Here is a 13,688-nt window from a genome sequence, read left to right on the forward strand (position 1 = left end):
GGGAAAGCGTAGACCACCACAAGACTTCCTCGCAATGAAATCTGAATGTGCTTCATTGCTCTCGTTTAGCAATATAAAACAATATCGTCCCATATTCTCTTTATCTCTAAAAAATTACACAAGAGAAGTCTCAGCGTCTCAGCTCGCTCAATGTTTTGATCACGGCTTTGGATCACGGCGTTATGACAGGTTACGTCTGTGACGTCATGACACTAGTTCTTGGTATAGGGCCATGGTGGCGCTATTGCACATGTTTATTACAACTTTTTCCTGCTACTAGCAGTCCAGGTTTCTATAGTCAAAGGTCAAGGGGAGGGGGGGGGGCAGATAGCTGCCGTGAACGTAATCAGCTGTTCGTGCCGTCCATTGTTACGTGCGAGAAGCCACGTAATAGATAATTTTGAATAAATCGGGATACGTTTATGGAAAAGTTTTTATTAGGTGTTGCTGGTTCGAGCTGTGATCGAGAACTGAACTGATGAGATGGATCTTCGTTCCAAGTGCTCTAGGTAATTCGTAGAGGTGGAAGGTTTTATTGAAGAGAAAAGGTTTTATAGAAGAGAAAGTGCGCGTTATGCACAGGAACAGTGATTAGGCTAACCTACGTTTTTTGCAATTATAGAAGAGTTATTTGTTTAGGGTCCGGAAGAAGTAAAGATAAAAATAGTTTGAAGGTTTGAATAAAAAGGGTAATTTAAGGAACTAGAAAGTTGCGGCACGTAACACCGTGCGTGTAGCGTGTGTGTGACAGAGATAGCGCGTAAGAATTGTCTCGCAATAGTAGATTTACTGTAGCGTGTGTGGATGCCGAATTGATTGTGTGTAATTACGTGTTGTACCGTTCGTCTCGCTCGCTGCTGCTGCTGCTATTCTTCCTCCTACTACTACTACTACTACTATTACTGTGTGTTTTTAACCGTTGAATGACTTATGCCACTTTCAAAATTAATAGTAGTCCTAATTGATGATTTACGATAACAAAAAATTAATAAATTTAATTGAAAAAATAACTTAAAAAGAAACAAATTTATTTACTTTTAGAATTGTATTAACTATTTTAATTGTATTAACTATTTTTTTTAATTATTATTTTATCCGTTTCCATTTCTTGCAAACATTATTTCGTGGTACTAAGTCTATGAAACACAACGATCAAAATAACCTCAATTAATAATTTAATGTTTCGCAAAATTTTTACGGCAATTTAATTATATTAAGCATTATTTACATTATTGATATTACATTTATAAATAAATATAAAATATTTTTGTAAAGTTAAATTTACCTGAGCCGCTGTCTGACGACATAATAAAAAAATATGTTGAAAATTATGATAATGTTACTTTTTCTATCGCAATGTTAGAAAAAAAATGACTTATGCCACTATCAAAATAAGCATGCAATTACACCTGATAATAATGAAAATAACAACTTTATTTTATTGCTTATTTCATGGTAACTTTGCAAAAATTCTTCCATAATTATGAAATATAGTTGATATAATATAATACTAAATAAAAATCTCATTTTTTTTTGTGACTTAGGCCACTTTTATAATAACCGGCACATATATCAGGTGCAACAGTTATATCTCTTATAATTAGTTATACTCCCTCTTCCCAATAAATTCACTAACTGCAAATCTTTTATCAAAATCGCTTCCAATTTTGTTTATAAAACAAGTAATTACACGGTTCTCCTAAATATCACATAAAAATGCTACTAAAACATGTCCTAAAACATTAAATAATTGTTTATCCTCTTTCGATAATTGCCCAGAAAATAATTTGTAAGTATATAAATTATTTTGTATAATGGTATACACTGAGGAACAAAATTATCGCAACAGTAAATTTATATCAAAATTTTGCATAACTTCAAATAATCGTAACTCCGTCATTAAATTGGCATATTTAAAAATTTTTTTTTCATTTTAAAGCTTAAAGTCTCTACTTTAAAAAGCATTTGTCAGATTTTGAATTTATTCCTTCCCCCTCCCGTTGTCTCTTCAAAAATAAAAACGTGTTACGTCTTTAAAAAATTGCATAGTTTGACGTACTCCACGGAGTGGAATTTTTTTTAGAAATGTCACTATAATCGTAAAATTTGGACTTTTTTTTGCAAATAAAAAAAAAGAGGTTTTTTGCGGAGTTATGGCGTATCAAAATTACCTATGCATTTTTGTTCAGTTACCGCCAGCATTAGCATTACTCGATACGTACCACGGGAAGAGTGCTGGTCGGACAACGCACATCGCGCACGCGCGCGCGCGCGCGTTTGTGTATATGTGTGTGTTTTGGACAGGAGAAATGTGGGTATGTTCGCACTTAAAATCACGTATTCCTGCCTCGTGGCGGGATGATTTCTTGTAGACACTTACGCATATTAATGCAGGGTCTAATTATGGCCTAAGGAATGATGCGTTTGGTGGTGGTTCCGTCATGATATGGGGTAAAATTTAGATGCATGGACGCACGAACCTCGTTACCATCTTCTGGAATAACAGCGGAACGCTATGTGGAGGAAATTTTGCGTCTTACGTAATACTGATGCGCCCACATCCAGCAATGAGCTCGGATTTGAATCCCACATGTATGGGAAAGAACATGATGGGAAGAAGGCTGAGATGAGATTTGGAGAGACAGTCAACCAATCTTCAGCAACTGGAAGCAGCACTACAGCAGATATGGCACGAAATTTCTCAGGCCACAATTAGACCCTGCATCAATATGCGTGAGCGTCTACAAAAAATTATCCCGCCACGAGGTGGGAATACGTGGTTTTAATTGCGAACGTATCCATACTTTTCCCGTCCAAACACACACACACACACACACACACACGCGCGCGCGCACGCGATGTGCAATGTCCGACTAGCAACCTCCCCGTGGTGCGCATCGAGTAATGTTAATGCTGATGGTAACTGAACAAAAATGCATAGGTACGCCATAATTCCGCGAAAAAAAATTGTACAAACCTCTTTTTTTTTTAATTTGCAAGGAAAAGTCCAAATTTATAGTGACGTTTGCAAAAAAAATTTATTCCACCCTGTGGAGTACGTCAAACTATGCAATTTTTTGGAGACGTAACACTTTACTTTTGAAGAGACAGCGGGAGGGGGAAGGAATAAATTTAAAATCTGACAAATGCTTTTTAAAGCAGAGATTTTAAGCTTTAAAATAAAAAAAAAATTTTAAATGCAATTTTTGACGAAGTTACAATTATTTGAAGTTATACGAAATTTTGATATAAATTTACTGTTGCGATAATTTTGTTGCCCAGTGTATTTGAAAATCAATAATAAATCATAAATATCTAATAAAATTTCCACTAACCTTTCATACACCCCGGAAAACGTTCCAAAATAGCTTGATCCATATCTCTCGGAGAAATCCAGTTTCCAAGATCTCCTATAATTCCTTTTCGTGGCGTAGGAACAGTATCTCTCTTCTTGTCTGTACTGATGAACGTATGTTTTTCAACGCGTGCCACATCCGCCGGACTAGTTTTTGCTAACCAACTATTAGATATTTAAAAAAATAATATAAACGTAAACATATATAATAAATCAATGAGTCTTTAATAACGAGTTAACAATAATATGCGATATCATCTATGGCTCGGTCATATGGTACATATTATACCACGGTTCAAACAACATAATTAAGCGTTTCGAGCTTTCATAAACCAACCTAATTACATAAACACATATAATGTAAAGGCCCTATAAATTCAAGAAATATAATAGAATGGCATCGAGAGCCGTCGCAGGATGTTAGTGCTAAATTTTTAATTTATTTTTATAAAGAATTTTTAATAAATTAGTCTACAAGAGACAGTTAAATTGTACACCGATCTCAGATCGAGATACCTAATGTGTACGAAATTATAAGTATATTGTTCTCATATATCGAGAAACATTAACTTACATATAGGAATTATTGGAGAGAAAGGAAAAGAGAAAAAATATCAGGGCGCGAGTGGCTAAGCCAAGGATTGAACCCGGGTCTTCCATTCTATTATATTTCTCTAATTACATAAATTTACAAATATACAGGGTGTTCCACAAAGTATGCAGCTGCATGTTGCAAATTACATATTTTTTCTTAAAGGCAACTGTGTTTTCTTTATATCAATTGATTCGTCTCATTATTTTGTGCATAAAAGTATTAAGGTAAGATTCTCGAAAACTGAATGTTTTACAAGATATTTTGTATTTTATGTTAAAATACTGTAACTTTCAAGTCTCATAACTCGAAAAGTACTTAATGAAAAATAACTTTATTATAGAATTTTGAAAAGCTCTTGATATCAGCTATCATATTCTGGAATCAAAAAGAGTATTCCATTTAAGAAAACAAAGTAGACCTCTATATGACCTTGGTACGTTCACCCAAGATTAAACCAATGTCATCATCAGATGTCCCCCTCCAAACCCAACAACTTTTGTAGAAAATATTTTTTTAATTTAACTATTTCCTGCGAAGTTAAGAGGGGTGGTCAATTAAAATGAGATAACCTGTATACCTGTGTGTGTTTTTGTATGTGTATTGAGAATTGTTGAGTGAGAGAGAGAGAGAGAGAGAGAGAGAGAGAGAGAGAGAGAGAGAGAGAGAGAGAGAGAGAGAGAGAGAGAGAGAGAGAGAGAGAGAGAGAGAGAGAGAGAGAGAGAGAGAGAGAGAGAGAGAGAGAGAGAGAGAGAGAGAGAGAGAGAGAGAGAGAGAGAGAGAGAGAGAGAGAGAGAGAGAGAGAGAGAGAGAGAGAGAGAGAGAGAGAGAGAGAGAGAGAGAGAGAGAGAGAGAGAGAGAGAGAGAGAGAGAGAGCGAGCTATTATACAAATCAATAAAATAAAGAAAATGCTTTGACTATGCTTAGAGAGAAGCATAAATTAATATTTATACACTTACAATTAGTGTAGAACACTGTCTGACAAAATTTGACCTTTTTTTCTGCTGCGATTACGGCCAGTAGTTTTTTAGTAAATTCTAGGTCGCTGAATCCAAATCTGCCAGCAAAAAATGTCTAACACGTTAGATATTTGAGATAAATCGGGTAATATGAGCCAAAAACAGCGTTTTTTTGCCATATTTTTCATTTCTTTGTGGCTAAATAAAATTTTATTTTTTATTTCCATTAACGCCACATTAAAATGCTATTCTTCACTTTTGAAAGAAATTTTTATTTTTTATTATGCGATTTTTTTTCATCTAGTTATGATCGTTTTCCAAAATGTAAAATGGCGGATTAAAACTGGAAAATAGATGGATTTGTATGAAAATGGGTATCCTAGGGTTTTCGGGGTCGCTGATTACGAATCTGAATTCATAATCTAGAAATTTAAAATGGCAGATCCAATATAGCGGACCAAAATGCGAAAAGTGACTTTGAAGAATAGCACTTTAAAATGACGTTAATGAAATTGAAAAATAAAATTTCGTTTGGTAACAAAAATATGATAAATATGGCAAAAAACGCTGTTCTTGGCTCATATTACCCGATTTATCTTAAAAACCTGACAAGACCTGACTGGGCATTTTTCGTTATCGGGTCTGGATTCAGCAACCTCGGATATACTAAGAAATACTGGCCTTGGTCGCCGCAGATTTTCTTGTTGGACTGTGTAATTAATAAATGTTCAAATTTTTAACTATTAATAAATGTTCGTCATATACATGCTATCTATCGAACAGGTTTCAAATTTTTTCGCAATAGAAATAGCAGTTTTGAGATGATAAAATTGTTAATGCAATTTCGAATATCATTCAAACGTCTTGATAACACTTCAAATATACGATACAAAATATTCAAATTTAAAATATTATAATAATTAGAAGAATATAAAGTTAAAAACACATTAAATTTGCACATCTAATATACTGGGTGTCCCATTTTAATTGCCATCTGGAATATCTTATAAATGACGCATTTTCATAGAAAATGTTTCGGATAAAATTTGTTTAGTCCTGAGATGGCTATAGAAAATTATTGTTTGTTTGACCTTAGGAGAAAGCGTTAAGATCACGCCAATGTCACTTTGGTTTCCTTAAATAGAAATCTATATTTTTTATAGCATATGCTTATAGCCAACGACGTTTCTGGAACACTGGTTACAAATTTTTTTGATAAAAATTTCCTGAGCATGAATTATCAAAGTTTAAGTATTGCCGACATTAATATTACTCAAGCTGTATCACGCAGAGGTTGTCCGAACGGATTTACATTTGTGTGTGTGCGTGCGTGCATAAATTTTTAATTTCTTAAATGTTCGAAAACATTCTCTTCTACCTCAAGGCAATGGTGCACTCGTCTTTCAAACTTGTGATAAGACGTTCCTAGAAATCAGTCTCAAAGCATTAATGATTCGCTCAATCATATTTTTCCTAGTCGTCGGCTCTCTTACAAAATAATTTTCTTTATTATTCCCCATAAAAAAATGTAAAGGGGATAGAAAGGCAGGAACTGTGTTCGGCTCACCGCTATGGCGCATGGGGCAGGTTATTAAGCGCGGCATGTTTATATGACGGGCGGTGTCCGCCACAATTGTTTTCACATTGCTATACGAGAAGCAAGCAGAAGAGTCAGTTATGCTGACAACAAAAAACAACATAAGATGATTGGACTGCCTTCAAGTGGAAAGGAATGTTTTTTTCCCCGCTGCCCCGATCGAGCAACCTTCTCCTCGTGGTACACCTTGGGTAATGCTAATGTCGGCAGTACTTAAACTTTGATGACTCATAGCTCAGGAAGTTCTTATCGAAAAAGAGTTTGTAACTAGTGTTTGAAAAACGTCTTGACGTCAGCCGCAAGAATGTGTCATAAAAAGTGTAGATTTCCATTTAAGAAAACCAAAGTGATCTTGGCGTGATCTTAACACTTTCTCCCAAGATCAAACAAATAGTAGTTTTTTATGGCCCCTTAAAAACCAAACCAATTTTATCCGAAACATTTTCCACGAAAATGCATCATTTACAAGATATTCGAGGTGGGTAATTAAAATGGGACACCCTGTATATATATATATTATATACATGTATATTAAATATTTATTGTGTATATACAGAGTAAACCATTTTATTCAATACACGCGAATATCTTGAAAAGGAGTTTTTCCAAAAAAATGTTTCAGATAAAAGTTGTAAGATTTTAAGTAGCGCATTAGACAGAAATATCAGTGTGACCTTGGCTAGCGCAATTAAGGTCACATAAAAATCACTTTAAAATTTAAAAATAGAAACCTCTATTTTTTATTGCATTTTCTTATAGTCGATCTCGAGAGCTTTTCAAAACACTATAATAAAGTTATTTTTCATTAAGTACTTTCCGATAAGGCTTGAAAGTTACAGTAGAGTGAGAGAAAAGAAACGCGTTGAGCGCGTTGCCTCATTCTCTTTCTCTCTCACTCCACCATAGTCATCTTTAACTGATTCACGACCACCTTGGAAGCGTTTGTACCATTTGTAAATCGTTCTTTCATGTATACTAGACTCGCCAAAAGCCTTCTGTAACATTTTCACGTTAGAGCACTTTATTTCTATTTTTTACACAAAATTTAATGCAAATTTTTTTATCCTTTATTGTAAAATCGCCGAATACACTAAAACACAACTCATTTAATTGTTTATTATATGTTAATTACGCATTCAATATGGCTAAAAATTTAAACAGATGTCAAGAACAGATGTGTCAACATAAAAAAAATCATAATTCAACCGGACATTTCTAGCGCGGAAAATTCAAAAATTTCACGAACTTTGTGATCAAATTTCATATTTCTTCTATTCTTTCTATCAATCTGAGGATTATTCCTTTGTTTTTCATATTTCTCCACAGTTTTTTTCTATTTATTTTGTCGAAGGCTGTTTTTAAGTTCGCGAAGAATACACATAGCTTTCCTTTTTTTCTCAACATCACTTTCTCCGCTGCCGTTTTAGTATATAATAGTATATATTATCCACGCAACTTCTATCTTTTCTGAATCCAACTTGTGACTCTGGAAGAATCCTCAGCCTTTTAACTTCCATTCTTAGCCTATTTTCCAAGATCATAGCATTATAGATCATAGATTTTGTAGACTCTGTCCATTAGCGTGATTCCTTTATAATTTTTGACATCTTTTTTATCTACTTTTTTAAAGATTGGATAAATTATATCCTTTTTCCATCCCTTTTCTTTCCAAATCTTGTTTAAAATTTCCTTTAATTTTCTTTTTATTCTCTCACCTGCGTAAATCCATACCTCGTTCTTTAGCTTATCTTTCCCAGTAGCTTTTCTTTTTTATTAGTTTCTTGATAGCTGTTTTTATTTCTGTCCTTGTTCTATTTCATTCCGCATCCCTCCATTCTCATTTTCTCTTATTTCACTGGTTTCTTCTGTCTCTTCCGGACTGTATGTTTCTTGCCTTTCTAGTAAGTTCATGAAATGTTGTTTTCATTCTCCTTCCTTTATTTCTTTGTCTATTTGTGTTTTTTTGCCTTTTGCGTTTTTGATATAGGCCATATTTCTTCCTAGTTTGTTATTTTTATTTGCTCTTGTTTCCTTTTTTTTCTAACTTTTCTTTGCATAGTCTGTACATAGTCATTACATAGTCTTCTTTTCTTCTCGTTGTATGTTTCTTTACTTATTCCTTCTTTTTTCCTTCATCTTAACATTTTATTAAACTTTGTTTTGTTGTGTCTATATTCTTTGTCTCACCTACCTTCTTTTGCCTGGATTTTTCTTTCCTATTTTTCTCTTTTCCCTTGCTTCTTTTAATTTTTCTCTGAGTTCCGTCATTTCTTCTTATACCTTTTTAAAGTTTATCTTTTCTGTTTTTTCTGTGTATCTTCGTATTCCTTTATCTGTCCAATTATCTATCTCTATTTCTGTTTGTTTTTTCAAACTGTCTCTAACAGTCCCTAACCGCGTCGCCGTTGTGGAGTTTGTGCGAAAACAGACTATGCATTTTCTTAGTGTACGACGAATCGCGTCTCTACCTGATACAATAGTGACTGCGCACAACTGCTAATACTGCTTGAGGGCCGGCGTGCAAATTCCTGTAATGAGTGTCCTTAATTATCACAATTCTGTGAAGTGATGCTTATTAGGCAATATAATTGGGTATTTTCTAGAATACTCTACTGGTGCATGCCGTAGCCTTCCCCCCACGCGCAGAGGAGGATTTAGGGTTCCTGCGGCTCTAGGCCAGTCTTGCTTGCGGCCCCCCCTTCTTCAAAATTTGGGCAAAGTATACGTTTTTTGTAAAATTACCTAATCTAACTAATAAAACCTTAATTGTACCTTAACTATTTTCTAAACTGATTAAAAAGAATTTAAAAAATGAATACATGCGTCAACCAATAACCAATTTGACTGAGCCCTCACGTGCGACGTTCTGCGGTTCTGCGGTGATACGTGATACCATGGACTTAGTATACATGGATCCCGCAAGTACTATTTCCCGTGTAAACTAGTAAAAGCAGCAGAACTGAGAGAGAGCAAGAATAGAGGGGTTCTTTTGTTTTACTCTTGTCTCTCTCAGTTGTGCAGAACTGAAAGAGAACGAGAATAGAGAGGCTCTTTTGTTTCACTCTTGTCTCCCTCAGTTGTGCTGCCATCACTCTCAAACTGTTATACGGAGTCCATGTATACTAAGTCTTTTTGAAAAAAATTCCCGTACGTGACGGGTTAAAAATAAGTTTTACAAAAAATTTTCTCAGTCGTGCGGCCCCTAGGCCATGGCCTATGTTGACCTATTGGTGAATCCCCCCCTGCCCACGCGTATGATACCATCTGCATCAAGAAAGAGGTGAGGGGTCAATATTTTACTTTTCGAACTTAATTGCTTTCGATTATGAAAATTGCGTAGTTCTTGCTGGAATTCATTAGCTTGACAAATCTTAACTGCTATCATTAATGCTTTATCCATATCTTGAACCGTTAATGGCTCGTTTGTTCGCTTTGTGATGTTTAAAGAGTTACCTTTGAAACGCAAACAGTAGGCAATGACCCTTTTTAATCTTGTAAGTAAGGAAAATCTTTGAATAATACTTGAATTGCGTTCTATAATTGTATCTTGCGTTACTAAACTTATTACTCGAGCTTCTAGTATGTCCTTGCTTTCGCTTCCGAGCCTAAATGGATGTAACGCTATTAGTATTGCGATGTAGAAAGTTAGGACCTTTCCACCAGAGTCTCAATAATTCCATTTTTTAGGATTGATCCCTCTTGATAGTGGATCAGCTGGATTATCTTGGGAACTGATATGATACCATTGAGCACGGTTCGTGACGCGATGTATTTCGGCTACTCTATTTGCCACAAATGTATTCCATCTATTTGCTTCGCTGGATATCCATGATAAGGTTATCGTGGAATTACTCCAATAGTATATATCTTGTAACTGAACAATTAATGCTTGTGAAACCTTTTGGTATAAATGAACTAGCAATGTAACTCCGCATAATTCTAACCTGGGCAAAAATATCTTTTTTATGGGTGTCACCCGCGATTTGGCACATAAAAGTCTTGCCGTATATTTATCTTCAGAATCGAAACTACGCAAGTATACGCAGGCACCATATGCATCTTTGGATGCATCACAGAAACCGTGGAGCTCTATCCTTGTAGGATTGTCGCATAAGACCCTTCTTGGAATGACAATGTTTTCCAGTAGCGTAATTTGCGCCTTCCGTTGGGTCCACATTGTGAATGTCTCACCTGTAATGTTTTTGTCCCAATCTTGGTTCATCTACTAAAGACGTTGCAAAATTATTTTGGCTCTAACTACTATTGGACCTATCCATCCAAAGGGGTCGTAGATTTCGGCTATTCTGGATAATATATTGCGTTTTGTAACCTTTTCCTCATCGTTTTTTAGCTTAACACGATAGTGAAACGTGTCTATTGTTGTGTTCCAAGATAAACCTAGAATTTTCGTTGTTTCGCCAAGTTTTATTGCGTCCACTTTGTTGTCTGAATCCTCGATCTCTGGGGCGTTGGATTTCCATTTATTAAGCTCAAATTTAGTGCTGGATAGTACTTTAATGATGTCATGTCTTAATTTTTTCAATTTTTTAACTGAATTGGTTTCAGTCAATAGATCGTTTACATAGAAATCCTTTAATATTACTTTACTGGCTTGTGAATAATATTCTTTTAATTTACGCGCTGTTTCTTGAAGGCATCTGATGGCTATGAATGATGAGCTCGACATGCCATAAGTGTTCAAATTGAATGTACGGATCGGTTCCTCTCGTGACCACCTCCACAATATGCGTTGGAACTTACGATGTTCTTCAGTTATTTCAATTTGTCGATACATTTTAGTGATGTCTGCTACCATTGCGCACTTATGTTGACGCAAGTGCATGATATTGAACAAATCATTTTGCAAATTCGGTCCTGTTTTGAGAAACTCGTTGAGTGATCGACCTGAGGTGGTTTTGCATGAAGCATCAAAAACTACTTTTAATTTTGTAGTTGCGCTGTCTTCTTTTATTACCGCATGATAAGGAATGTAGCATGTAATTTTATTGTTTGTTCTATTTTCCGGAACCTCTGTCATGTGGTTTAACTTGGCATATTCACGCATGATTCATAGTATTGCTACTTTAGATCAGGTTGTTTTTCTAGTTTGCGCTCTAATGATTTCAGTCGTTTTTCGGCGATGTCAGAATTTTCCTAATTCTTGAATGCCCTCTTTCAGTGGCAATTGCACTACGAATCGATCTTCTGCATTCCTAGTATGAGTGACAAGAAAGTGTTCCCCACACTGGATTTCTTCTTGAAAGTGGTGCTGTGGCTGTTTTATTTCTTTTATATGCCAAAATTTTTCTAATTGCCTTTGAATTTTTAAATTGGTAGATGCGCCACAGTATGTTTTACGTGTACGTTAATGTGCGCAATTTGTTTGCACATTACCTGAAATTATCCAGCCTAATAGTTTCTTGAATTATGGGCGCCCTCTTTGATAATCGAATTTGCTCGCGTCCCATGATCTCCCAAAAGACCGATGCTTCCAATAGCAGATCTATGTCATCAGGAATGTGATAATTCGGATCAGCAAGTTTCAAATCATGAGAAATGTTTAGATTATTTTTATTTATTTTGAACGTAGGTAAGCGTTCAGTTATTTTATTAATGATTAAAAGAGAAATCTTAGCTTGATACGCGCTTGTACGTGACTGAATCACTGCGTCCACTTGTTGAACAGCATTTATAGGAATATCACTTGTGGCGGCATACCGCCACACCGCTGTACTGAAGCGGCTTAGTACGCCGCGGCGCCGCTACGCGCCGCAGGGCCTCAGCCGAGACCTGAGCCTGCAACGCAGTATAAAAGAGCTTCGACGCTTTTCCTCACTCATTCGCTTCAAGGCGAGCTCTCTACTAGGGCCCTTGAGCTGAGTAATAACTCTGCAGTAGCAGAGCGTAACCAGAGGCTAATTACCTCGCCGTTTTTCTCACAGTGCCTAGAAAGACACGCAAAAGAAAAATAGAGTCCCAGCTTCAGCCGCGCACTTCATCTAAGCGGCCCGCTGACTCACCAGCACCGCCGTCGCCCCCACAGACTCTTGCTTGGAAATTAATTCCTCTAGAGTTCTGTGTCCGGCTGACTCGGCCACCAAGAGATACTCTTGTTGCTGGGGACATTTGAATTCGGAGACCTCTTTCTCCTCGATTCACAGAACACTCTGTTGCGTCGAGAACCGAGACGGTCGCATCATCAGGCACACCGGAGACTCGATCCGTCGCAATCCAAACCTCGCCGCCTAGGGCGTGCTCGGAGAGCAGTTGCAATACGGAAGACCACTTTCCGAACGGAGTTCCTCCAACACCAGGGAAAGGGTTACAACGAGCTTCATCTATCAAACCGTCCTTCTTAGGACCCATTTAGTATACTAAGACGCAGCCGGTAATATCTTACCGCGCTCGTCAAGTTTTATTTTAACTTCTCGGTCTTACACATTTGCCGAGAAAGCGCCTCTAGCGCAATAAAACGCTCAAACACAATATAGCATAATAACTTGTACATACTTCTCTGACGAAGAAAATAAATTATATATTTTTTAATAAATTGGTTCTCACAAGTTTCTCACTAGTTCGAACACATCCTAAAGGCATTACGCCCATATCACTTATACTCATAATAGTTTTGTCAATGTTTTTATATTGTAGACTTAATTTACTACTTAATTGTCAGGTAATAAAGTTTAATTGAGACTCGCTATCAAGGAAAGCACGACACTTATGTAATGTTCCATGAGAATCATGGATGAGCAAAATAGCTGTAGAAAGAATGACCTGAGAGTAGGGATGTGCAATTTTTATAATAAGATTGATTTCTGAATCGATCTTGAATCGAATTAATTAGAATCGATCTAGTGAAAAAACCGGATTGAAAAGATCAATCTATCAAAAATCGATTTAATAGGGTCCCTAGATTTTACATATCTGCATCTCAGGGCGGTATTCATAGACGTTGCTGGAAACCTGTCTTAAGCATAGTTTTCGCCAAAACGGTCTTAAGATAGAGTTATGACTCTATGAGAATACGAGTTCATGCTTAAGCATACGGCTTCGGGATTCTAAAAAATTAACTCAATTACCCTCCCCTCCTCCGAACCAGATGGCCGCAAGAGGGAAGACGCGTGCCACGCCACATTTAACTTAATTTTAGAGTCCGACCAAACCACTTTTTTTAGTTTCGG

The 13,688-nt window shown here is 36.2% G+C and overlaps 1 protein-coding gene across 1 annotated transcript in view; it reads right to left on the reverse strand.

Annotated features, from left to right (window-relative positions):
• Positions 1–13,688, reverse strand: part of LOC105667920 (phosphoenolpyruvate carboxykinase [GTP]-like) — a 116,408-nt gene that overhangs the window by 58,827 nt on the left and 43,893 nt on the right. Inside the window, exon 3 of the mRNA XM_067358281.1 lies at positions 3,336–3,520. Coding sequence (XP_067214382.1) covers positions 3,336–3,520 — 185 coding nt within the window. The remainder of the gene's footprint in view (positions 1–3,335; positions 3,521–13,688) is intronic.

The sequence above is a fragment of the Linepithema humile genome, chromosome 6 (genome assembly GCF_040581485.1).
Source record: "Linepithema humile isolate Giens D197 chromosome 6, Lhum_UNIL_v1.0, whole genome shotgun sequence".
Taxonomy (NCBI): Eukaryota; Metazoa; Arthropoda; class Insecta; order Hymenoptera; family Formicidae; genus Linepithema; species Linepithema humile.